The sequence below is a fragment of the Boleophthalmus pectinirostris genome, unplaced genomic scaffold (genome assembly GCF_026225935.1).
Source record: "Boleophthalmus pectinirostris isolate CB_2022bp ecotype Guang Dong unplaced genomic scaffold, ASM2622593v1 HiC_scaffold_9, whole genome shotgun sequence".
Lineage (NCBI taxonomy): Eukaryota > Metazoa > Chordata > Actinopteri > Gobiiformes > Gobiidae > Boleophthalmus > Boleophthalmus pectinirostris.
In genome coordinates, this window is record NW_026571541.1 from 37,992,807 (window position 1) to 38,020,229 (window position 27,423).

Genomic DNA, 27,423 nt, shown 5'->3' on the forward strand with positions numbered 1-27,423 from the left:
GTGCATACGGGCGCACACACCTTTATTCCTATTGGCCGCCGTCTCTCCGTTTCCCCGCTTTCTCTTCTCTCATTGGACATACTCATCTATCGATCATCTGTTTTCCCGCGCTGTGATTGGCTGTTTTTCCACGTCCCGCCCGCTTCTCCTCCAGCTCCTCTTGTGATTGGTCAGATTCCGCGGAGTGGCACAGATGTTGTTCCGGGTTGGCGGAGTGTTGTAAAACAGCAGCACACGGAGAGGACGAGCTCACTAAAAACACCACATTTCACAGATTTTACAACAGTAAGTATTTTAATTTAATCAAAACATTAAATCTACGTTTGCTGGTCAATGTAATATTTAAAAATGTACAGATATTTTCGCTTTATGATCTATAGAATGCCTTACATTTTTGGTGACGCTGCACAAGGTTAAACGCTAGCCACAGGATGGTTATGTAGCAAAGGCGTGTTACGTGAAAACTTGTTTTTGTTTTTTGTCCCAGGAGAGAATCATGTTTGTGTTTTATCTTTATTTACTGATTGTGATAAAGTTACACACGTTAATAAATCAAAATTGTGAGAAAGACTATTTATTTTGCAAGAGAAATAGTTTCTCAGTAATGCAACTCCAGATGTTGACAAAATCCTATCTGCATAAAAACACAAAATACAACAGTAATAATTCAACCCACTGTTCTAGTAGTAGTGTTTGTAGTATTTGTAGTAGCAAAGGCAATAGTAGTATTTGTAACAACAGTAGTAGTAGTATTTGTAGTATTTGTAACAACAGTAGTAGTAGTATTTGTAGTATTTGTAACAACAGTTGTAGTAGTATTTGTAGTATTTGTAACAACAGTAGTAGTAGTATTTGTAGTATTTGTAACAACAGTTGTAGTAGTATTTGTAACAACAGTAGTAGTAGTATTTGTAGTATTTGTAACAACAGTAGTAGTAGTATTTGTAGTATTTGTAACAACAGTAGTAGTAGTATTTGTAGTATTTGTAACAACAGTAGTATTTGTAGTATTTGTAACAACAGTAGTAGTAGTATTTGTAACAACAGTAGTAGTAGTATTTGTAGTATTTGTAACAACAGTAGTAGTAGTATTTGTAGTATTTGTAACAACAGTTAGTAGTAGTATTTGTAGTATTTGTAACAACAGTTAGTAGTAGTATTTGTAGTATTTGTAACAACAGTAGTAGTAGTATTTGTAGTATTTGTAACAACAGTTAGTAGTAGTATTTGTAGTATTTGTAACAACAGTAGTAGTAGTATTTGTAGTATTTGTAACAACAGTAGTAGTAGTATTTGTAACAACAGTTGTAGTAGTATTTGTAACAACAGTAGTAGTAGTAGTATTTGTAGTATTTGTTGTAGCAAAGGCAGTAGTAGTATTTGTAGTATTTGTAACAACAGTAGTAGTAGTGTTTGTAGTATTTGTAACAGCAGTAGTAGTAGTATTTGTAGTATTTGTAGCAGCAGTAAGAGTAGTATTTGTTGTAGCAACCGTAATAGTAGTATTTGTAGTATTTGTAGTATTTGTTGCAACAGTAGGAATAGTATTTGTAACAACAGTAGTTGTAGTAGTAGTATTTGTTGCAACAGTAGTAGTATTTGTAGTATTTGTAGCAACAGTAGTAGTAGTAGTAGTAGTATTTGTAGTATTTGTTTCAACAGTAGGAATAGTATTTGTAATAACAGTAGTTGTAGTAGTAGTTGTAGTATTTGTAACAACAGTAGTAGTAGTAGTATTTGTAGTATTTGTAGCAACAGTAGGAGTAGTATTTGTTGCAATAGTAGTATTATTATTTGTAGCAACAGCACTAGGAGTATTTGTAGTATTTGTAGTAGTAATAGCAGTAGTATTAGCAACAGCAGTAGAAGTATTTGTTGCAATAATAGTACTAGTATTTGTAGCAACAGTAGTAGTAGTATTTGTAGTATTTGTAGCAACAGTCATCCTCGTAGTAGTAGTAGTAGTAGTGATGTTGTGTTTCTGTCTGTAGTGTCTCTGTCAGAGGTGGTCCTGGTGCTCTGGGGTGTGGGCAGGGTAGTTGTAGTACTTGTAGAACTTGTAGTACTTGTAGAACTTGTAGTACTTGTAGTACTTGTAGTAGTAGTGATAATCTTGTGTTTCTGTGTGTAGTGTCTGTTTCAGAGGTGGTCCTGGTGCTCCGGGGCGTGGGCAGGGTTGTTGTAGTACTTGTAGTACTGTAGAACTTGTAGTACTTGTAGTACTTGTAGTAGTAGTGATAATTTGTGTTTCTGTGTGTAGTGTCTGTTCCAGAGGTGGTCCTGGTGCTCCGGGTCGTGGGCAGGGTTGTTGTAGTACTTGTAGTAGTAGTAGTAGTAGTGATGTTGTGTTTCTGTGTGTAGTGTCTGTTTCAGAGGTGGTCCTGGTGCTCCGGGGCGTGGGCAGGGTTGTTGTAGTACTTGTAGTAGTAGTAGTAGTAGTAGTAGTAGTAGTAGTAGTAGTGATGTTGTGTTTCTGTGTGTAGTGTCTGTTTCAGAGGTGGTCCTGGTGCTCCGGGGCGTGGGCAGGGTTGTTGTAGTACTTGTAGTAGTAGTAGTAGTGATGTTGTGTGTTTCTGTGTGTAGTGTCTGTTTCAGAGGTGGTCCTGGTGCTCCGGGGCGTGGGCAGGGTTGTTGTAGTACTTGTAGTAGTAGTAGTAGTGATGTTGTGTTTTTCTGTGTGTAGTGTCTGTTTCAGAGGTGGTCCTGGTGCTCCGGGGCGTGGGCAGGGTTGTTGTAGTACTTGTAGTAGTAGTAGTAGTGATGTTGTGTTTCTGTGTGTAGTGTCTGTTTCAGAGGTGGTCCTGGTGCTCCGGGGCGTGGGCAGGGTTGTTGTAGTACTTGTAGTAGTAGTAGTAGTAGTGATGTTGTGTGTTTCTGTGTGTAGTGTCTGTTTCAGAGGTGGTCCTGGTGCTCCGGGGCGTGGGCAGGGTTGTTGTAGTACTTGTAGTAGTAGTAGTAGTGATGTTGTGTTTCTGTGTGTAGTGTCTGTTTCAGAGGTGGTCCTGGTGCTCCGGGGCGTGGGCAGGGTTGTTGTAGTACTTGTAGTAGTAGTAGTAGTAGTGATGTTGTGTTTCTGTGTGTAGTGTCTGTTTCAGAGGTGGTCCTGGTGCTCCGGGGCGTGGGCAGGGTTGTTGTAGTACTTGTAGTAGTAGTAGTAGTAGTGATGTTGTGTTTTCTGTGTGTAGTGTCTGTTTCTGAGGTGGTCCTGGTGCTCCGGGGCGTGGGCAGGGTTGTTGTAGTACTTGTAGTAGTAGTAGTAGTAGTGATGTTGTGTTTCTGTGTGTAGTGTCTGTTTCAGAGGTGGTCCTGGTGCTCCGGGGCGTGGGCAGGGTCGGCTCGGCGCTCGTCTCCACTCAGGGGGAGCAGCTGCGTCTCATGGCCTCAAACTCGACTCTCTGCGCCGGAGTCAGAGCCGCACAAGACCTGATCAACGGACTCGTGTCCAGCGTCACCGGAGCGACGGCGGTAAGAACAGAGGAGACGGAGGAGAAACAATCCATGTATCTTTCATTCATTCATTTTTCAATATAAAACCGAAAATAAGAAAATGAAAAAACAACAGTTTTCCTCATTATTTGTCTCCAAAACCAAAATGAAAAAAACAGATAATGATTCGTTTTTTCATTTTTCGATTTTGTGTTTAAATGAAAAATGGAAAAAACAGATAACGACCGTTTCCTGTTTACGTGACTTCAGTGACTGTGATGTTGGACTTTTGTACTGCATACGGACTGAACCAGGACTGATCCAGGTCCGGGACCAGACCGAGACTGAGACCGGGACCGGACCAGAACCAGAGCGGGACTGAGACCAGAACCAGACCGGAACCAGACCGAGTCTGAGACCGAGACCAGACCAGGACCGAGTCTGAGACCGAGTCTGAGACCGGGACCAGACCGGAGGCTCAGCGCCCACTGCAGGACCGGAACTCGAAGCTGAGGCTCGGAACCTGCGGCGGCTCGGAGTCAAAGCTCGGAGTCCGGTCTGGTCCCGGTCTGGTCCCGGTCTGGTCCCGGTCTGGTCCCGGTCTGGTCCCAGTCCTGGATCAGTCCTGGTTCAGTCCGTATGCGATGCAAAAGTCCAACATCGCAGTCACAGGAGTCATGTAAACGGACGATATCTGTTTTTTCATTTTGGTTTTGGAGACAAATAATGAAGAAAACTGTTGTTTTTTCATTTTCTTATTTTTGGTTTTATATTGAAAAACAAATGAACGAACGATACACGGATTAGAAATGAAGGAGGAGAGACAGAGGTGCAGAGATTAGTAGATAGCTTTTATTTTGAGTATTTTTTTTACTCCTAAAATCACAAAGAAAAACATTAAATCACTGTAACAACTAATTTAAGCAAAGTGACTTGTGAGTCGATGTATTGTGAGAGTTTTGTTGTTGTATTTGTTGTTTTTTCTTGTCGTCGTGAGTCGATGTTTGTGTTTTGTTTCAGTCTCCGTCGGTTCAGGAGGACGTGTTTCCTGAGATCGATCCAGAGGAAGCGGCGAAATGGGCCGTGGACTCCGAGTTCTACACCGAGACGCCGCAACAGAACTACAGCCAGACCACAGCGCACAACGGTCAGATGCCCTCCCGCTCTCCTGTGTGTGTCAGATGCCCTCCCGCTCTCCTGTGTGTGTGTCAGATGCCCTCCCGCTCTCCTGTGTGTGTGTCAGATGCCCTCCCGCTCTCCTGTGTGTGTCAGATGCCTCCCGCTCTCCTGTGTGTGTGTGTCAGATGCCCTCCCGCTCTCCTGTGTGTGTCAGATGCCCTCCCGCTCTCCTGTGTGTGTGTCAGATGCCCTCTCCGCTCTCCTGTGTGTGTGTCAGATGCCCTCCGCTCTCCTGTGTGTGTGTCAGATGCCCTCCCGCTCTCCTGTGTGTGTGTCAGATGCCCTCCCGCTCTCCTGTGTGTGTCAGATGCCCTCCCGCTCTCCTGTGTGTGTCAGATGCCCTCCGCTCTCCTGTGTGTGTGTCAGATGCCCTCCCGCTCTCCTGTGTGTGTCAGATGCCCTCCCGCTCTCCTGTGTGTGTCAGATGCCCTCCCGCTCTCCTGTGTGTGTCACCCGCCCGTTAACCCGCGATTATATCAAAGTTAAACCCTCCCGGACCCGTTAACATTCCTCCCGTTACCCGCCCGGGCCCGTGATAAATCACACACAGATTACAAGGTTTCTAACTGAAGCGTCCATCAGGAGACGAATTGAAAAGTTACGACGTCAAGAATCACAATCACGAAATGAAATGAAACTCACAGACGCGACTCGACTGTCGAAACTTCACAGGATTTATTTACTGAACAGAAGAAACACATCACAGACTGAACCAGGACTGAACCAGGACTGAACCAGGACTAAACCAGGACTAAACCAGGACTAAACCAGGACTAAACCAGGACTAACCCAGGACTGATTCCAGGACTAAACCAGGACTGATTCCAGGACTAAACCAGGACTGAACCAGGACTAACCCAGGACTGATTCCAGGACTAAACAGGACTAAACCAGGACTAAACCAGGACTAAACCAGGACTGAACCAGGACTGATTCCAGGACTAACCAGGACTGATTCCAGGACTAAACTAGGACTAACCAGGACTGATTCCAGGACTGATTCCAGGACTGATTCCAGGACTGAACCAGGACTGATTCCAGGACTGAACCAGGACTGAACCAGGACTGATTCCAGGACTGATTCCAGGACTGATTCCAGGACGAAACAAGGACTGATTCCAGGTCTAAACCAGGACTGAACCAGGGCTAAACTAGGACTGAACAGGACTGGACCAGGACTAAACCAGGACTAGAACAGGACTGGACCAGGACTAAACCAGGACTGATTCCAGGACTAAACCAGGACTAAACCAGGACTAAACCAGGACTGAACCAGGACTGAACCAGGACTAAACCAGGACTGAACCAGGACTGAACCAGGACTGAACCAGGACTGATTCCAGGACTAAACCAGGACTGATTCCAGGACTAAACCAGGACTGAACCAGGACTAAACCAGGACTGATTCCAGGACTAAACCAGGACTGATTCCAGGACTAAACCAGGACTAAACCAGGACTGAACCAGGACTGATTCCAGGACTAAACTAGACTAACCAGGACTGTTTCCAGGACTGTTTCCAGGACTGATTCCAGGACTGATCCAGGACTGATTCCAGGACTGAACCAGGACTGATTCCAGGACTGACCAGGACTGATTCCAGGACTAAACCAGGACTGAACCAGGACTGAACCAGGACTAACCCAGGACTGATTCCAGGACTAAACCAGGACTAAACCAGAACTAAACCAGGACTGAACCAGGACTAAACCAGGACTGAACCAGGACTGATTCCAGGACTGATCCAGGACTGATTCCAGGACTAAACCAGGACTGATTCCAGGACTAAACTAGAACTAACCCAGGACTGTTTCCAGGACTGAACCAGGACTGATTCCAGGACTGAACCAGGACTAGGACCAGGACTAGACCAGGACTAACCAGGACTAAAACCAGGACTAAACCAGGACTGGACCAGGACTGGACCAGGACTGGACCAGGACTGTACCAGCAGGACTAAACCAGGACTAAACCAGGACTGGACCAGGACTAAACCAGGACTAAACCAGGACTAAACCAGGACTAAACCAGGACTAAACCAGGACTAAACCAGGACTAAACCAGGACTAGACCAGGACTACCTGACGTGTTCCTGACCCGGTGCAGGGGGCGGCAGTAGTTCAGTTGGTGGAGCATTCGCCCACTGATCTGAAGGTTGGTGGTTTCGATTCCAGTTCTCCACATAAACATCACAGGTTGAGCGTCAGATCCACTGACCCACAGGAGCTGGTGTGATTCCAGCTCCCACAGATGAATGCTGCCGTTGTGTCCTTGGGCAAGACACTTAACCCACCTTGCCCACAGTGTCTGTGTGCACTGGTGTGTGTGTGTGTGAGTGAATGTGTGTGTGTGGTTCCTTGTTGTAAAGAGCTTTGAGCCTTGAAGGTGGAAAAGCTATAGAAAAATGTGACCATTTACCACCTAAATGTTTGATACGTTTTAGAACGTTTAACTTGTCATGTTCCGTCTGTGCTCGGTGAATTCTCTCCTTAAAAAACTCTCGCACGTGTGTCTGTTTTGTTTTCCTCATTTGCGCCGAAATATTTGCTCACAAACGCCTCAGATGCCCTCCCACGCCTGTTCTCCCGCTCGTCCCTCACAGGTTCCTCTCCGTCCCCCGGCTCGGCTCCTCTGGGGGGGTCCGGCGCTCGGTTCCTCCACACGTCCTCCGCCCTCGTCCACCTCCAGCGCAGATCTGTCCACAACACCATCAGGCTCACCCCGGAGGACATGAAGAAAGCCCGGGAGACCAAACAGCCCTCGCTCAAACCGGCCAGACAGAAGGTACTGCGCTCCTGATCCCTCCGAGCGCCGTGGCAGAGTGGTTAGCCCGTCTCTTGTTTTCACAGTTGAGCGAGCGAGCCCGAGAGAGGAAAGTTCCCGCTACGAGAATCAGCCGACTCGTCAACTTTGGAGGTGAGAGTGAAATGGGAACAGTGCAGATGGTTTATGTTCACAGGGCGTCTCTGTAATTCTTGGGTCTGTTCACATGAAATAAAAACTGACACAAAGTTCAGCGTTTTTGGGAGAAATAAACTAAAGTCAGAGGATTTTTTTCAGTCATTTCATAAACTGGAGTCGTTCTTCAGCCTCACAAACGTCTCAGTTCTGTTTGTGTGTGTGTTTGTGTTTGTGTGTGTGTGTGTGTGTGTGTGTGTGTGTTTGTGTGTGTGTTTGTGTGTGTGTTTGTGTTTGTGTGTTGTGTGTTGTGTGTGTGTGTGTGTGTGTGTGTGTGTGTGTTTGTGTGTGTGTTGTGTGTGTGTGTGTTTGTGTGTGTTGTGTGTGTGTTGTGTGTGTGTGTGTGTTTGTGTGTGTGTTTGTGTGTGTTTGTGTTTGTGTGTTGTGTGTTTGTGTGTGTTTGTGTGTGTGTTTTGTGTTTGTGTGTGTGTTTTGTGTGTGTGTTTTGTGTTTGTGTGTGTGTGTGTTGTGTGTGTGTGTTTGTGTGTGTGTTTTGTGTTTGTGTGTGTGTTTGTGTTTGTGTTGTGTGTGTGGTGTGTTTTGTGTTTGTGTGTGTGTGTGTGTTTGTGTTTGTGTGTGTGTTTGTGTTTGTGTGTGTGTTTGTGTGTGTGTCTCTGCAGGTTTGGCCGTGGGTTTGGGCATTGGAGCCATCGCTGAAGTCGCCAAACAATCTCTGGGAGGGAAAAGCAAAGGAGGTGCACACGACTGGACACACGACTGGACACACGACTGGACACACGACTGGACACACGACTGGACACACACACACACACACACGTACTGTACACGCGCACATTAGGGTTGGGCGATATCCAAATTTTGATACCATTATCGCAGTATACAGTATTACTGTGTTACCAAAATATTTTAGTACGACTTTGGTAAACTACGAAGCCTCACTCGCTGTACAGTCTGTGTGTACGACCTGCAGACGTATAATCTCTGAAAAGTTTCACATGAACCATCTCCAACACGACAGAAACACTCATATTCCACTGAGTCACTGTGTCCTTTAGTCCGACACAAACTGAACCACATCAGGGCACGAGGAAAGAGCTGTTTTTATCAACGCTTATAGTTTATGCAAATGAGTCATGTGGTTTTAAGTTTAGTTTGGGTAAAATGTAAACAAATGTGTCCTGAAGCCAAAATGCTGCAAATTGCAGAAGTACAAGTATCTTGTGGCCAGATTTGTCGTCTTGTCTTGGTCTCTTATGAGCGTCATGTGACAGTGGAACAAAACCAATCGAACGTCTTCTATCCACACAGTTAAAAGAAACATTATAGACACTTATTTTGAAATCGTGATAAAAAACAACCACACATTCATTTGTGTTGAGCAAACCAATGTAAGTATAAATACATTTTAATATTATATTAGGTCCTTATGCGCTGCAGATTTTTTTAATGGTGGTAATGAAACTGATTCTGTTGCTACTTTTTGATACTGCGGGAAACTGTAATACTGTATTACCATCCAACCCCAACACACATAACTGTACACACAAAGACACACACACACACAACTGTACACACACAAAGACACACACACACAGAAAGTCAGAGACTCACACAGAAAGACACACACACACACATTTTCTAATCATAAAATCCTGAAGTATAAAATGTGTGTGTTGTGGTTGTGTTTTGGTGGTGTGTGTCAGACGCTCTGCTGGACTCTCCTCTTCTCTCTGAAGCCAACGCCGAGAGAATCGTCAGCACTTTGTGTAAAGTGAGAGGAGCCGCGCTCAAGATCGGACAGATGCTCAGTATCCAGGGTAACGACGCACACGTGGACACATGTTTGTGTTTTATCTGTAGACGTCAACTTGATCTGTGTCCAGTGTACGAGACGTCAGCGCTCCTCCACGTCCAAATATAAAACTAACATCTACTGTCTGTTTGTTCTACACTAGTGCTTCTCAAACTGTGGCACGCGACACTGTTGGCAGATTTTGAATATTTGTTTTATTTTGACAAAAATCTGTAAATGTTTTTGTCCTTTGCACAAATGTTGGATCTGACTCCGCACCTCACCTGTCCTTTCTCTTTCACCTGTCTCCTCCCCTCACCTGTCCTTTCCCCTCACCTGTCCCCTCCCCTCACCTGTCTCCTCCCCTCACCTGTCCCTCCCCTCACCTGTCCTTTCTCCTCACCTGTCCCCTCCCCTCACCTGTCCTTTCTCTTCACCTGTCTCCTCCCCTCACCTGTCCTCCTCCCCTCACCTGTCCCTCCCTCACCTGTCCCTCCCTCACCTGTCCTTTCTCCTCACCTGTCCTTTCCCTCACCTGTCCTTTCCCCTCACCTGTCCTTTCCCCACACCTGTCCCTTCCTCTCACCTGTCTTCTCCCTCACCTGTCCTTTCTCCTCACCTGTCCTCTCCCCTGTCCTCTCCCCTCACCTGTTGTTTTTCCTCACCTGTCCCCTCCCCTAACCTGTCCTCTCCCTCACCTGTCCTTTCTCCTCACCTGTCCTTTCTCCTCACCTGTCCTTTCCCCACACCTGTCCCCTCCCCTCACCTGTCCTTTCCCCTCACCTGTCCTTTCTCCTCACCTGTCCTTTCTCCTCACCTGTCCATTCCCCACACCTGTCCCTCCCCTCACCTGTCCTTTCTCCTCACCTGTCCTTTCTCCTCACCTGTCCTTCCCCACACCTGTCCCCTCCCCTCACCTGTCCTTTCCCCTCACCTGTCCTTTCTCCTCACCTGTCCTTTCCCCACACCTGTCCCCTCCCCTCACCTGTCTTCTCCCCTCACCTGTCCCTCCCCTCACCTGGCCCCTCCCTCACCTGTCCTCTCCCCTCACCTGTCCTTTCCCCTCACCTGTCCTTTCCCCACACCTGTCCTTTCTCCTCACCTGTCCCCTCCCCTCACCTGTCCTTTCCCCACACCTGTCCTTTCTCCTCACCTTGGACCAGACCCTGCAGCTGAAATTTTGCATTCTAACACTTTTATCTGCCCACATCTGTATTAAATATGATGATTATTATTATGTCGTCACCGGAAACTCCTCACTTGATTTTTTTAGTCTGGTTTTAGACCTGGTTTAGTCCCGTTTAGGTCTGATAAAGTCCGGGTTTAGACCTGGAGGAGCTTTGAAAACCAAACGCTGCCTGGTTGGTGTGAAAAGTTTGAGAACCTGTGACAGTGAGACGCTTCTCCTCCCTGTATCACGTCTGTTTTGTGTTTTTTTTAGATAAACTGAGCTGTGCACGGTTCAATCTCATGTTCTTATATTTTGTGTGTTTGTTTTTTATTTTTCAGATAACTCTTTCATAAATCCTCAGCTGCAGAAGATCTTCGAGAGAGTGAGACAGAGCGCAGACTTCATGCCCGTCTGGCAAATGAAAGTAAGACACAGAAATACACGTTTAACCCGGAGACGCTGGCGGTGGTTAAATGTTTCTCTAAATTAGATTTTTTTGGAGATTTTTGGAACCTTTAACATCAATCATTTGAATTGCTGATCATTATTTCACCTCGCCCTGTATGTGGAGATATATTTGTATTACTATATTTCTGTATTTTTATTTTTACTTGTACATACTTACTACTTATTTAGACCTGGACTTAAACAGACTTTTTTGGAAATACAAGAGAAATTATTTATAATAGTAGTTTATTCGGTCATTTTGCAAACAAAATTTAACACATTATTCATTCCAGAGCTCTATATCTTTCAAAACATATCGCTTTATACTTTACTTCTTTTTTTTTTTTAAGGCTTCTACAATGTTAGACTTACTAACCCCTTGAACAGAAATACAATCAGTTTTTTTCTTTTTTTTTTTTTTTTTTGTTAAAGGTTGTATGGAGTATTTTTTTTTTGTTTCAAATTGTCAGTGATAGATTATAGATGCAGTCGCCTTGTAATTATGATGACCAAAAGAAAGAGAATAAAAAATTCATCAACTCTGGACGTGGTGGGGCTAAACATTTGCCAATAGATAACGACACTGCCTCGTTATCTGTGAGCTGACAGGCTGTCAATCAAACTCCCTACGTTTCTAGTGTAACTGACTTGCCTGCGCCGCCGGTACGTGGTTTACGTACGACTGTCACGCAGTCCACAGACGCAAGACGCACAGACGCTGTTTACTCCACCAACGCAACAGTTCTTAGCGGCTTTTTTTGACCTATATCTTCCTCGCAGTTAACACAAAGTTTGTTGCAATGGTGACAAGAATCCAGGAGCAGTTCGCCGCAAAAAAAAGTCCGTTTTTGAGGTCGCTGAAAGAAGAAGACAAGGGGAAAAGCAGCGAAACCAAACTAAGGTGATTCTTGAAGATTCATTCCAGCGATGGCGCGACTGAAGCAGACGAAGGGTCTAAAGACTGAACCACTGGTCCACAAATTACTCCTGGACAGGAAACTTCTGCTTATTATGAAAACGTACTTTATTTCCAAGAGCGAGACAAACGTTTTTCAGGACACGAAAGCGATATCCTATGTCTGAAAACATAATTTTCAAGGCAAAGAAAGAGTCCACTTGCTGCTGCGTGTTGTAGCTAGTTCATTCGCACGGAATCTCCGCGCACTCTTCTCCGCGCACTCTTCTCCGCGCACTCTCTGCACCCCTTTCCTGCTCCTGTCCCCGCTGCCCGATCCGCTCTTCCCCCTCCTCCTCACTTCTCGTCCGCGAACGAAATGTCCGCACACCCCCCCCCCCCCCCCCCGCTCCTCACTTCTCCGTCTTGCCTAACCAACACTGTAGTTAGTTGTTTACAAGTCATGTGCAACGCACCGGCTGTAAACAAACCTGTTTGTGGCGTAAGGAGGAGGAGGGAGGAGGCGTTTCTACGTAGGAGCTGTAGGGGAGGAGGTGGTTTCAGGCATGCGCAACATTTGAAAAAGGACAAACAGTCGCTGGATTTCTCGTTCCTTGGAAAATCCTCTATACAACCTTTAAGATACCTTTTTTCAGTTTTTGGTTGTATAAACTAATAATAATTTAAATTTTTATGATCGTATCAAAATAAAAGGTAATGTTAAAGAAAATGTTAAAGACACAGCAGCTCACACATCACAATATAATATAATAACAAAGAGTAAAAGTATAAATGGTGATAATAAATTCTAAATAAGTAGCAAAAATATCAAAACACAGGTGTCAAATAAGGCAAAATTATATGAATGTATGTGTAAAAATAGAAATATAGTAATACAAGTAGATTATAGTTATATACAAGAGGTCTTTAAGGAAAAACAGTGCAAAGACAAGACATTATTTTTCATTGCACCAGCCAAAAAATGTGTAATGAAGAAGAACTTGTGCCTGGACTATAAATCGCACTTTTTGTGGGAAATTTATTTGATAAAATGAGAGAGCAGGAGCAGACGTTTCCTGTGTAAAGTGAAGTTCTAGTAATAACAACAGAAGAGAGAAGAACAGACTGTTAACGTCACATATGAACAGTTCTTCAGATTAAACTGTAACATAAACAACTCTCCATCTCACTCCAAATCACTAAATCTGTTTAATTCTTCGTCCTCGATAGAGCTGGGAGATATGGATCAAAAAATATATCTCGATATGTTTTGCTGTATCTCGATATACGATATATATCTCGATATATGTTCAAGAAAAAATAACCCCCTAAAACTGAAAACTGCAAAAACAAATCTGCCAAATTCCACAAGGTCTTTTTTTTTTTTATTAAAGTGTAAGAGGTCAGCAGTTCATACAGGAACATTTAAGATTACAAAAAACACTAATTACATAAATAATAATTGAACTGTCAAATAAAAGAAATAAAACATATTTCCTTTGTTTCATTCATAAATAAAACAGCTCAACACAAGCTCATCTTTGCATTAACTCTGTTATCCAGACCATAATCATAACCATGAGCTCATTTAGCAGAAGAAGCTCAGAGGTTCTTTATTTTAACAGATCCATGTTCCAGCGTCAGGATCTGAGGTTTAATCCCACAATCCACTGCAGATCAAACCCAACGTTTCTAAACACTGTTGTACAAGTGACACTGCAGCAGATTATTCATTAAAATCTTCTGCATAAATATAATTTACATGACTAAACTTTACAATAAATAAAGCATAACGACTCTAGAGCCACATCAGCCCGTTTGAGTAATAATGTGTTTATTGCAGTTTTGCGCACGTGTGTTTACATTTTACAGAAACGAAACTTAAGCTCATGACTCAATTGCATAAACAGCACTTCTCCTGCAGCTCAGCTCGTTTAGCTTCTTTCGGACTAAAGGACGTGACTCAGTGGAATATGAGGATGTGCTGCTGATGGTTTTGTCTGTAAATGGTGGAAAAGGTTCGTGGTGCTTGAAGCTTTTCACTGGCAACAACTTTCTGCGTTCACGGCGACAATGACGAGTGAAGGAGACACGAGCGAACAAAATCAGGGAGGCGGAGGCGACGAGAGAGAAGATAAACAAGATAAACAAGCGAAACGGCGAAATCAGAATTGAATATAAGCATTATATCAATATATACGATATGTCAGAATTTATATCCAGTTTAAAAACTATCTCGATATATTTACAATATCGATATATCGCCCACCCCTAGTCCTCGGTGTCACTTCTGAGCAACTCGGCCTCGACCTCCGGAGGTAAACAGAGCGACGCAAACTCTTCTGTGTCGCTGTCGTCAGACTCAGCATCAGTTCCAGTTAGAATTATTCGGGTCTTTCTGAATCCCGACAGGATGGTTTTGGTGTCACCGAAGGACCTTGGGTTAGACCTGGTTTAGACCTCGGGTTGGAACTGGTTTAGACCTGGGTTAAACATGGGTTAGACCTGGTTTAGACCATGTTTAGATCTGGCTTTGACTTGGTTTAATACAGGTCCTGATTCTTATTATGGTTTGGACCTCAGTTAGACCTAGACTTGATTTAGGACAGCTTCCAGTTCAGACCTGGTTTAGTCCTGGTTTAGACCTGGCTTAGACCTTGGTTAGACCTAGTTTAGACCTTGTTCAGACTTTGTTTAGACGAGGGTTAGACCTGGTTATATGTACAGAATTATTGGGGTCTTTCTGAATCCCGACAGGATGGTTTCGGTGTCGCTGAAGTCCAGACTTTGTCCATCCGTCCAGTGACTTCAGGAAAGTTTCACGGTGCATCCTCCCGGTGTCACAAGTTTCTCTCTCACTCCAAACTTTCTTTCTGCTGCTCGATTTCCGTTTTCAGCTGCAGATTTCACGATTTACAGTTTGTAATCGACAACATCTGATTTTGTTTTCAGGGGCGTTTGTGTTCAGTCTTCTCAGTCGTGTTTATAAGTTTGTTTAAATGTTAAATTGTCAGAAGTAACGGTGCGATCGACTGACATGATCCAGACAGAACAGAGGCTCTTTCTGCAGGAGACATGCGCAGTAGAGTGAAGTGACAGAGGAGCAGCAGATCCTCACACACAAGACTAGAACCTCTCCACGCTTCACCAAAAACATTTTAATATAGAAGTCACACCAGAAACACACAAACCGTGAAAAAAGTGACACTTATAGTCCGAAAAATACAGTAGAATTTATTATTATCATTTATATATTTTCTCTCTGTTATGATATGATATATTGATGTGTGAACAGTGCAGATCTGTCCCTCTGATCCCGTGTCGTGTTCCCTGTGTTCAGAAAGTCCTGGAGGACGACCTGGGGCCCGGCTGGAGAGATCAGCTGGAGTCGTTTGAGGAGAAACCGTTTGCGGCGGCGTCCATCGGGCAGGTGCATCACGGCGTGCTCAAGGACGGAAGAGAAATCGCCATGAAAATACAGGTACGGGCATTTAACCCTCACGCTCTCCTCGGGGTCGCATTGACCCAAAGATTTTTTTTCCCCTTCCCGCTCTCTTGGGGCGGGTCAATCAGACCCAAAAAATTATTTTCTCGCCTGGCGAGAATTTATTTGAAAATACATTTTTGGGTCTGATTGACCCGCCCCAAGAGAGCGGGAAGGGAAAAAAATCTTTGGGTCAATGTGACCCGTTAAAATCACCTTTGGAGGCTTTTGGACTTTTCACATTTATAACGTAAAATAATGGTCGTGTTTGTTTGGAGAGAAAGTTAAATCTTATTCTTATCTTCATGGAGACCAAACTGGAACAAGTTACAGGTCAGATCTGTGGAGAGGCGAACCCACTCACAGTCAGAATGTTTGTTTTTCTTGGTATTTTTGAGCTTTAAAACCACCTGTGATTGAATAAATAGAAAGTAGAGCTGTTTAATGTCACACTGTGGAACATTCCGGACAGATCAGTGACAGGTGAAGGACCCCCAACCGAAAAGTTCCACAGTGCATCTTTTAAACCTTCATTAAACATAAAACTTTCACTGTTTTTTCCACGTTTTTAAGACAAAACCAAGTGAAAATCCGGTCCAGTGTCTTTAATGGTTTCTCCTGTGTTTGTGTTTGTGTTTGTGTTTTGTGTCGATGTCGTGCAGTATCCTGGAGTCGCCGAGAGCATCCACAGTGACATCAACAACCTCATGTCTGTGCTGAGGATGAGTGTGGTGCTCCCCGATGGTGAGTTCAAGTACTACACGAAATGGGCTTAAATTAGAAAATGTTTTTAATTACGATGTTTAAACGATTATTGACACACGAGGGAGGGCATCTGACTCACAGGCAAGTTTATCAGGGTTCCCACGGTCATGGAAATCCTGGAAAAGTCATGGAAAGTTTGTAAATTCACTGAAAGTTTTGGAGATGTCATGGAATTTTAGTGTCTCTTTCACACAACTCCAGCGTTCTGTTAAGTCTGTGCAATTAATTTAATTTTGATCACGATTTCGATTTGTGTGTCGTACAATCTTAAAAGTCGAGTTTATTTTGGAATTTTTTTTTTTATAAGTGTATTTATTTTATTTTTAAATATAGAGATTGTAGAACAGCTGGATATAGAGTTTATTTTGGATACATTTTTGTTTTTCTGCCTTATTTTAAGTTTATTTTATTCATTTTATGTTTTACACATCGCAAAAATGCTCTAAGGTTCAGATTTGTAGCCTGAATTTATTTTAAATTTGAAAGTTTAGCGTAAATTATCAATAACAAAGTGTGTTGGTTTTTTTTTTTGAGAGAGAGAAATGCTGATTAAATGCATCATGTAACTAAAAAATAATCGTTTGAATAATATCAATACTGACCAAAATAATCGTGATAATGATTTTTTCCATAATTGAGAAGCTCTATGTTAAGTTCTCATTAGACTGTTCTGATTATTTGTGAACGTCTGCGCCTTTTTGTTTAAAAGAGACGACAAAAGAGACAATAAATGCACTGACAGGATTTTGAATGTTAAAAACTATAATCCCAAACCATAAGGTGAGTGGAAAGAGTTCACATTTTATATTTAACCCTAAAAATCTGATCAATTCTACACATGTCGGTGCTGTAAAAGTCATGGAAAATTCACTTTAGCTCAAGAAAAAGTCATGGAAAAGTTTTGAAAATGTGTGAGTGAAAAAGAGCGGGAACTAGTGACGGGCAAATGAGACGCAGCTCCGGAGCTCGTCTCGTTCTTTCTGAAACAAATCGCTCTGAAGCGCTGCCTCGGAGCTCGTCTCGCAGCAGCCGCTCACGTGACCGAAGTGTGGAAGTGTGGGTCCCTCCCCCAGTTACTGCTTCCCTCTGCGTGTCCATCGCTTCAGCGTATCGAAGCGAATGTTCCGCTCTGCGATTGGTTCAGTGTGTTCAGTGCACTTCCGTGGTTTGACGAGCGCTAAACTGCTACAGTATAAAAGATGCACCAATATTTGTTAAAAATGTTGGGTAGTGAGGAGTATTGTGTGACGTTAGTGGTGATTTTGGCGACTTTTGGCATTTGTCTCATTTTCGACGGCATCTACAAGTGGAATGGTTAAATTTGTCCACTAGAGGTCAGTGTTTCTCCGAGGCCTCAGACACATCGAACCATTTGAGACAATATTGCGACTTAAAGGTTGTATAGAGGATTTTTTAAGGGAAGCGAAATACAATGACAGTCCTTTTTCAAATGTTGTGCATGTTTCAGTAGAAACATCTCCTCCTCCCGCCTCTTTACTCTAGAAATCACATTTGTTTACATCCAGTGCATGTTCAGAATCACTGTTGAAGTTACCTGCCGAGAAATATTTTAGTGTTCAGTTTTTAGACCCTTCGGACTTTCTTTTCCGGTGAACTGGTCGTGGATTCTCGTCCGCCATCGCAACAAACTTTGTGCGAACTGCAAGGAAGCTACAGTTTGAAAAAGCCTCAAAGAACCGCTGCATAAACCACATAATCCCTGAGCGCCGACGAGTCAGTTACACTAAAAATGTAGGGAGTTTGACTGACAACCTAACAGCCAATAGAAAAAGAGGGAGCCTCGTTTTCTATTGGCTGATGTTTATCTGGCCTCACTGCCTCCACAACTGATAGATTTTCATTCTTTTTTTTTTTTTCGGTCATCATAATTAAAAGCTGCTGCGTCTCTGTAATGGTATTTTAAACTTTCAATGACAATTTTAAACAAAAAAAAAAATCCTCCATACAAACTTTAAGGTGTCAATGCTTCACGAGGCTCCGTTCGCCCGTCACTACTGCGAGCCCTAGTTTAAGTTCTTTTTTAAATGTGTTAATTGCGACGGTTTAAATTGCCCTAAAGCGGTTCAGTCGCTCCGTCTCTGTAGTTTTATTTAATGGTCCTGTAAGTCCCTGTGGTTCGCCCGGTCCACAGGGAATGAGTGGAGTTTAATTCTGGAGCTCGGCGTTGGTGTTTGCTGTATTCACCGAGAGCTTCTTTCTCCAAATGTGAAACTGAGTCGGGATTCGCATCAGAACAGCACCGAGTCACCTCCACGGACGATGTGAAGAAGAGGACAGAGTGAGTGTGAAGTCGTCCACGGCGTTGGGCTCCAGGCGAGCAGCAGTTATAGGGACCATATGTGGAAATCCGAGTATCGTAGCAACCAAAGAGCCAATCCGGAGCGAGGCTGTTGAAGTTACGTTCCCCTTTTCCTTTCGCTTTGGCAAGAGGTGACGTTCCAAACCCGTGTCCGTCCGTTCAAGTCAGTGGGCCAAGCTCAGTGGTTCATGTCATGATTAGCGGTGAGGTGCTTCAGGTGTCTCCCTGCTCAGTCCTGCCGTTTCCTCCCGCGGGCGCACGCCAACGCACGTGACCACTTTGACCAATCAGAGCGAGAGGAGCAGAGCGGAGTCAGAACTGACGAGTAAAAAGCTGTTTTTAAGACAAGTGAAGGATTTTGAGCTGAGAAAGTTTATGATCTAAAAATAGTGTGAAGAATCCCTCAGTCGTGCAGGTAGAATCCAGGTCGAGGAGAAAATTCAGTTTGTCGACTGGACAAAAGTGAGTTTGGTTGAAGACGTTTCGCAGCTCATCCAAGCTGCTTCTTCAGTTCTGGTCAGACGCTGGTGGACACTTCCTTATATCTGTCTGCAGGGAGGAGCTAACTACACTGAAACTCCTCTGAAACTAACACACACTTGTTTACAGTTTGTGTTTGTTAGTTCGGCCTATTGACCTGTACAGGGTGTGAGGGTCTAATCATGGCCATAATGAAGCTTCCACACCTCTGGACCTGACCTGGATACACCTGTTGTTCTTGTTTGTTTTGATTTTGGTTTGAGGATGGAGTTGTAAATAGGAGATAGTTGGTGTCTGAGTCTCCATTTCTGTTTAGAGAAGAATTCTCTTTCTGAACACAAATGGCTTCTTTCACTTCCCTCTCGAACCAGTTCTTTTCTCTGACTAAAATCTGTACCTCACTGTCCTCAAATGAGCGGCCTGTGGCTTTTAGGTGGAGATGTACATGAGACTGAGGTCCTGTGTTGCTCTCTCGTCTGTGTTGGTTCATCCTCTTGTGAAGTGTCTGTTGAGTTTCTCCAATGTGGTGTTCACTTCAGTCTTCACTGCACTGAATGGAGTCGACCACATTGTTTTGTTTGTGGCTCGGTGTTAAAACTAACTTTTGTCCAGTCGACAAACTGAATTTTCTCCTCGCCATCGATCTAAAAATAGGTAAAAATTGTAGTAAAAATTCGACCTTTTTGAAAGCTGTAAGTACCCTGTCAGTCCCTGTCAGTCCCTGTCTGTCCCTGTCTGTCCCTGTCAGCTCCTGTCAGCCGAACACGTGCAGTTTGTGATTACATTGTGCTTTATGAGAAAAATCCTTTCTGAGTAGGAGGGATTTTTTCACTGAAGTTTCAGTTAGTGTCACTACATCAACTCACAGGGTTCCCACGGTCATGGAAATCCTGGAAAATGTGATTTTTCTAGGCCTGGAAAAGTCTCTCTTTCTCGCAACTCCAGCGTTCTGTTAAGTTCTCATGAGACTGTTCGTATTATTTGAGAACGTCTGAGTCTTTTGTTTAAAAGAGACGACAATAAATGAACTGACAGGATTTTGAATGTTTAAAACCTATAATCCCAAACCACATAAAGTGAGTGGAAAGAGTTAAACATTTCAGATTTAACCCTAAAAGTCTGATCAGTTCTACACATGTAGGTGCTGTAAAGTCATGGAAAATTCACTTCAGCTCATGAAAAAGTCATGGAAAAGTTTTGAAACTTTGAAAAAGAGTGGGAATGTGAACTCAAGAGCCATACAAACATTAACACCCTCCAGTTATTTGAATAGATCCATGTTGGCCACTTAGCCACGCTGTCAATCAAACTGAGCTCGGGGAAAGAATTGATCTGTTTTTAATGTTCATGTCTTCATTTAGAGACAAAATGGATGTTGAACGTGTGTGTGTGTGTGTGTGTGTGTGTGTCAGGTCTGTTTGCGGACAGCAGTCTGGAGGTGCTGCAGAAGGAGCTGAGCTGGGAGTGTGACTACAGGAGAGAGGCCGAGTGCGCCAAGAAGTTCAGGTTTGGAGCTTTACACTTCTCGTTTCCTCAGTGGATCATTCTTGTTGTTATTTGGACATTTTAAATCACAATCACAAACCGGGGGGACAGGTGTACGGATCAGGTGTGAGTGGACGTTCGGCTACTGAAGTTTTAGACGTTTCTTCTCGTCATTTACTCACTCACCTGCATTTAACTCTTTCCCCCATGAAGACGACATTTGACGTTCCCCTTGTTTCCTTAATGACGTGTTTTGACTCCTCCGCTGTTGCACTAAAGACGTGATTTGATGAACATTAGAAACAGTTCGGTTTTTCACATGTAAACAGAGGCTGTGATTGGTCGGGGCCACTACAACTCACACTAGACTGACCAATAGGATTCAAGGATGTGTTTTTGCCGATTTTTTCCGAAGTTAATCGAAGTAGTGACGATGGTAGCTTCCGGAAAAAACAAAACACGAGCAATGGAAAGATCGCGGCGCAGTTTTAGAACTAATGAGAAGCGGCTGTATTTTATGGATAAGTTTAGAGAAAGTGACTTTTATCGAGAGTGACGGAGATGGACTTTCAGAGAGTGAAACTTATGAAGATGAGAATGTGATATCCGAACAAACTATCCGGGACTTTATACTCGATTATGAACCAAAATTGCCCTGAAATCTGGATGTTGCTCAGGCGAGTCCTTTAAAATATTTCAGTCTTTTTGTCCAAGATGTGATGTATAACAGAATCACTACAGAAACAAACACTTATGGGAAGCTCTGCGCACGAGAAAGTGACCAAGATGATAAATACTGGACGCCCACTGACGAGGAAGAGTTTTATTTTTATATTATTATATTATAATAAGATAAATGAGTTGAATAAGTTAAATGGAAAAAATGAATTAGGTGCACACAGGTGAACCACAGGTAAAAACAGGTGAACACTTGGCTCTACTGTATCTGGTGATATGAAATCTGTTTAAATACTTTGACAAAGTATATTTAATTTTTTTTTATGAATATAGTACTCAGAACATGCAGATATCAGATGCTGAATGTAGTTTTTTGTTTTCGATTTTGCACCTGAGCAGGTAAACTCTTTATTTTCAGTGAGTTGTTATAAACCTGTAAATGAGTTGAATCACATTTAAACATCCAGAAATGAAGAGTTCAGAATCTAAAGTTTCCAGAGATACAAATATGTCTGTTTCAATTAAGTTTCTAAGTGTAAAAATCATTTATAATCACTCGTGGAAGTGTTTTCTTTTATGCAGTTGTGCTCTATGTTTAGCCCTGGTCATGTATGTCTGGGTTGTTCCTCGTCGGCGTCCAGGGGGGAAGAGTTAACACATCCAGGTCGTTAAGACAAATCCCACTCACTCATGTTCATTTAACATCAGAACTTCATGTTACCTTCACAGGCAGCGGCGTTTTCTGCGTCCAGCACCGCACCCACCCGGACCCTTTAACATTTAAATCACACACAAAGTAAATCATTCTGACTGAAGCGTCCGTCAGAACACGAAATGAAAAGTTACGACTTCAAGAATCACAATCACGAAATGAAATTAAACGGTTCAACTTTCTTTAGTACGAACACGAGTTCACGACTCGACTGTCAAAACTTCACAGGATTTATTTACTGAGCAGAAGAAACACACCAGGACTAAAGCAGGACTAAACCAGGACTAAAACAGGACTAAAACAGGACTAAAGCAGGACTAAAGCAGGACAGACAGGACTAAAAGGACTAAACAGGACTAAAGGCAGGACTAAAGCAGGACTAAAAGACTAAAGCAGGACTAAAGCAGGACTAAAGCAGGACTAAAACAGGACTAAAGCAGGACTAAAACAGGACTAAAGCAGGACTAAAGCAGGACTAAAGCAGGACTAAAACAGGACTAAAAACTAAACAGGACTAAAACAGGACTAAAACCAGGACTAAAACCAGGACTAAAGGCAGGACTAAAGCAGGACTAAAGGCCAGGACTAAAAGGCAGGACTAAAAGGACCAGGACTAAAAGCAGGACTAAAGGACGCAGGACTAAAACAGGACTAAAGCGGGACTAAAGCGGGACTAAAGCAGGACTAAAACAGGACTAAAACAGGCCGGACTAAAGCGGGACTAAAGCGGGACTAAAGCAGGACTAAAGCGGGACTAAAGCGGGACTAAGGCAGGACTAAAACAGGACTAAAGCGGGACTAAAGCGGGACTAAGGCAGGACTAAAGGACAGGGCAGGACTAAAGCGCAGGACTAAAGCAGGACTAAAGCGGACTAAAGCGGGACTAAAAACAGGACTAAGGACTAAAGGCCAGGACTAAGGCCGGACTAAAACAGGACTAAAAAACAGGACTAAGGCAGGACTAAGGCAGGACTAAGGCAGGACTAAGGCAGGACTAAGGCAGGACTAAAAGCAGGACTAAAGCAGGACTAAGGCAGGAAATAAATAATAAATAAATAAAATGAAATAAAAGACACAAAAGACCAGAAGCTCACGCGGTGTTAAAATCCAGAGAGTAAGAGAGTAAACAAGACAGGTACAAGACTCGCAGCACGGCACGGCAAAAAAATAAAATAAAATAAAAATTAAACAAACAATATTAACTCAATTGAAAAAAATGAACAATAAAAATAATGATTAAAAGTGCACATAAGATTTATAAAAACAAGACAGATCAAAATCCTCATTCAGACCAGAATGTTCTCCTGCTCTTCATTTATGAATCCAGAAAGCTTCTCTTTGATTTAATTTCTGAAGTGTGTCCTCAGTGAATCAGTCCAAACACAACTTCAGAGGGTCAGTGAGAAGAAACTTGTAGAACACGGCTCTTGGAAAGCTCCTCTCCTGCAGACTGGACTTGTTTGTGGTGGTGTTTACGGTCGGTGTTTCCCTCAGGTCTCTGCTGGAGGGGGACCCGTTCTTCCGCGTGCCCGGGGTGGTGGACTCTCTCTCGGGGAGCAGAGTTCTGTCCATGGAGCTGGTGCAGGGGGTTCCTCTGGACTCCTGCGTGGACCTGGACCAGGAGACCAGGAACCAGGTCTGACATATCCGCAGAACAAACTGGAGAAGGAGTTTGTGTAGACCCGTTTTCAGCAGCACCTCGAGTGTTCCTTAAAGGTTGTATGGAGGATTTTTTTTTTGTTTCAAACTGTCAGTGAAAGATTAAAATACCATTACAGAGACGCAGCAGCTTTGTAATTATGATGACCAAAAAAAAAAAGAACGAAAATCTATCAACTGTGGACGTGTTGAGGCCAGATAAACATCAGCCAATAGAAAACGAGGCTCCCTCATTTTCTATTGGCTGTTGGGTTGTCAATCAAACTCCCTAGTGTAACTGACTCGTCGGAGCGCGGGGATTACGTGGTTTACGCAGCGGTTCTTAGAGGCTTTTTCGAACTGTCGCTTCCTCGCATTTTGCACAAAGTTTGTTGCGATGGCGGACGAGAATCCACGACCGGTTCGCCGCAAAAGAAAGTCCATTTTTGAGGTCGCTGAAAGAAGAAGAGAAGGGGAAAAGGAGCAAAGCCAAACAAGAAAGGTGATTCTTGGAGATCTCGTCCAGTGATGGCGCGACCGAAGCAGACGAAGGGTCTAAAAACGGACGCGTTGGTCGCTGAATTACTTCGAGACAGGTCACTTCAACAGTAATCCTGAATACGCACAAGGACTGTCGCTGTATTTCTCTTCCCTTAAAAAAATCCTCTATACAACCTTTAAGTCAGAAGAAAAAGAGGCAGATCAGTCTCGGTCTCGTCTCTAACGTGTCTCGTCTCTTTCCTCAGATCTGCTTTAAAATCCTGCAGCTGTGTCTCCGAGAGCTGTTCGAGTTCAGGTTCATGCAGACGGATCCAAACTGGGCCAACTTCTTCTACAACGCCGACACAAACAACGTAAATACACAGATAATCATAATGAAACTTTTAACTCTGCATCCTGAAGTTTTAACTCTGCGTCCTGAAGTTTTAACCTGAAGTTTTAACTCAGCGTCCTGAAGTTTTAAACGTCTGAAGTTTTAACTCAGCGTCCTGAAGTTTTAACTCTGCGTCCTGAAGTTTTAACTCTGCGTCCTGAAGTTTTAACTCTGCGTCCTGAAGTTTTAACTCAGCGTCCTGAAGTTTTAACTCAGCGTCCTGAAGTTTTAACTCTGCGTCCTGAAGTTTTAACTCTGCGTCCTGAAGTTTTAACTCAGCGTCCTGAAGTTTTAACTCTGCGTCCTGAAATGTTCTGTTGGTGTTTCTGCTGCAGGTTTATCTGTTGGACTTTGGCGCGTGCAGAAGCTACGATGAGAAATTCACTGACGATTACATAGAGGTAAAAATGCATTTTACATTTAGTATTTCAGGATTACAGTGTCGTAAATTGTGTAAAATGTGTGTTTGTTGTCAGGTGGTTCACGCAGCGTCGGTGGGAGACAGAGACACAGTCCTGAAAAAGTCCAGAGACATGAAGTTCCTCACAGGGTTTGAGGCGAAGGTAAAATCACTTCACCTGCACAGATGGACTCTTGTATTTTCCCACTGCTGCTGAACGACCCGATCACCTGTGACCAGAGTCTGGCCCAGACTAGAGGTCTGTGTGGGACTGTATTTTCAGTTCTGCTCCCGTCGCTGCCGCTCTGTGCAGTCCCGCTCCTGCAAAGAACTGTAATTCTCATTCCCACACTCGCCTGTATCTGTCATATTTTGTCCTGTTTCCGCCCGCAAATCCTGTAAGAAGAGGACGTTCTCTTTCTTAAGCTCCATCAAACATGGAGAAGTGGAAAGGAATGGTCTAAAATGTGCACAAGATTAGACCACATACTCAAGTTTAGTCTGCGTAAAGAGTTTTTATTAATGCCAAATAAAATATCCACCACAAATGATGTTAGATATGCAAACGAATAAATGAAATGAATCATTTATGTATTTTACTTTACATTCATATTTAGTTTGCTCTCCCACCCGCAATGAGTTTTCCAAATGTGTCCCGCGCTGCACTGTTTTACGTTGGATCCCGCAGGTGCAGGGCTCTAGCCCAGACTTCCCTCCACTCACTTCCTCCAGCTCCTCCGGACGAACCCCGAGACGTTCCTGACGACATTGTCCCTCCTGCGTGTCCTGGGTCTTCCTCGGGGTCTCCTCCTGCTGTGCCTTGCCCAGAACACCTCCTGAGGGACACGTCCAGGAGGCATCAGGACAGACGTCCTCCCCTCAGCTGCTCCTCTCCACGTGAAGGAGCAGCGGCTCTACTCCGAGCTCCTCCGGTGTGACTGAGCTCCTCACTCTGTCTCTAAGGGAGACGCCCAGACGCCCTGCGGAGGAAACTCATTTGTGTCACTTGTATCTGTGATCTTGTTCGGTCGGTCATGACCAGAGCTGAGAGGAGGAACAGAGACTGACTTAACCACAACAGTCCGATACAGCGACCGCATCACTGCCCACGCTGCACCTGTCCACCTGTCAATCTGCCCACGCTGCACCTGTCCACCTGTCAATCTGCCCACGCTGCACCTGTCCACCTGTCAATCTGCCCACGCTGCACCTGTCCACCTGTCAATCTGCCCACGCTGCACCTGTCCACCTGTCAATCTGCCCACGCTGCACCTGTCCACCTGTCAATCTGCCCACGCTGCACCTGTCCACCTGTCAGTCTCACGCTCCATCCTCCCCTCACTCCAGAACAAGACCCCGACAGACTTGAACTCCTCCACTTGAGACAGACTCTCCACCCGCCCGGAGAGACTCCCTGCCTCCTGCCTTCTAATGCACCATGAGATTTTAATGTCACACTGTGGAATATTCTTAGCCCGGCTGGAGTCACCTAGTGCCTCCGCTCAATTTCATTTCTCTGCAGCGACTAGATCAGGAATCAGAAAACACTAGACAGAAGTGTGAGTTCGGGCACCAGCCAATCAGAGAAGAGACAGACATTCAGTGTTGTCATCCATTCCCCAGATCGAGGGTTTAAAGCTGAAACAAAGAGAACGTTTGGTGAATTTTATCAAGCGGAAAGACGTTATTGTTGTTCTTCTGACGGGATTTGGGAAAAACTTAATATACCAGTTACTTCCTGTTCCTGTTAGTGGAGCATTACATACGTCACAACAAAATAACAGAGATTGGTTAAATAAAAAAGTACCTGCCAACTGTCGAGCGAACAAATCCTAATGCTGCGAGGTCACACGGTTTCTACGAAGTGAAACCAGCTGATGAATCAGACTAATAATATTCCATGCAAAGCAATAAATCTAAACTATAGTTCTGTGAATCCCTGATGACAGCTGGAGGGCGGAGCTGAAAACACTGAATGTTCTTTGTGATAAAAAACTCCAGGAGAACAGCAGGAGGCAGACCCGGCACCAGAAAAGTTCCAGAGTGTGTCTTTAGTTGTGTTTTCACTCAGGTTTTCTCTCTGTCTCTGCAGGCGATGGAGGAGGCTCACGTCGAGGCCGTCATGATTCTGGGCGAAGCGTTCTCGTCTTCCGATCCGTTCGACTTCGGGACCCAGGACACGACTCAGAGGATCCAGAGTCTGATCCCCGTGATGCTTCGCCACCGCCTGACTCCGCCCCCAGAGGAAACCTACTCGCTCCACCGCAAGATGGCCGGCTCCTTCCTCATCTGCTCCAAACTCAAGGCCCAGATCGCCTGCAGGGACATGTTCTTAGAGGTTTACAACGGCTACAACGAGAGACGGCAGCAGAGGGCGGCCTGTGCCTGAACCGGGTCTGGACCGGGTCTAAATCAGGTCTAAACCAGGACTAAATCAGGACTGAACCAGGTTGTACAGACAGTTCTTCAATGTTCAACAGCTGCAATCAACAAAAAACCAAAAGACCAAAACAAACTTGACAAAACTGACCTGGAAATAGACCCTGAAAAGACTCTGAACCAGGTCTGGACCAGGTCTGGACCAGACCTGCTGACAGACCGTCGCAGGGACACTGGAGCGTGAATGGACTGTGTCACGGGGCTTTGGGTTGTGGGTTTGGAGAAGAAGATAAAAGAGTGTTTAATATATTTAATGTCACTTCACTGATTTAAACTTTAAACGTTTGTGTCACTCGTCATTAAACATCTGAAAACACGA

General features: G+C 44.1%; 1 protein-coding gene across 2 annotated transcripts; it reads left to right on the plus strand.

Moving 5' to 3' along the window:
* Positions 1-200: 200 nt before the first annotated feature.
* On the plus strand, positions 201-27,423 carry coq8b (coenzyme Q8B). 2 transcript variants are annotated; one of them, XM_055147673.1, is made up of 17 exons: positions 201-285; positions 3,186-3,199; positions 3,301-3,465; positions 4,447-4,573; positions 7,208-7,389; positions 7,455-7,521; positions 8,184-8,258; positions 9,228-9,341; positions 10,826-10,911; positions 15,170-15,310; positions 15,976-16,057; positions 20,291-20,384; positions 23,248-23,389; positions 24,138-24,245; positions 24,601-24,666; positions 24,742-24,828; positions 26,758-27,423. In XM_055147673.1, coding segments are annotated over exons 1-17 (1,848 nt in total). In that variant the 5' UTR covers positions 201-284; the 3' UTR covers positions 27,055-27,423. The 2 variants fall into 2 exon arrangements, with proteins under 2 accessions (XP_055003648.1, XP_055003647.1); XM_055147672.1 differs by lacking the exon at positions 3,186-3,199 and having other exon boundaries at positions 208-285; positions 3,287-3,465.

Excerpts from the sequence above, each read along its gene's own strand:
- coq8b (XM_055147673.1), top strand. Across the intron at positions 24,667-24,741 it reads TCACTGACGATTACATAGAG|GTGGTTCACGCAGCGTCGGT; the intron begins GTAAAAATGCAT and ends GTTTGTTGTCAG. Across the intron at positions 24,829-26,757 it reads TCACAGGGTTTGAGGCGAAG|GCGATGGAGGAGGCTCACGT; the intron begins GTAAAATCACTT and ends CTGTCTCTGCAG.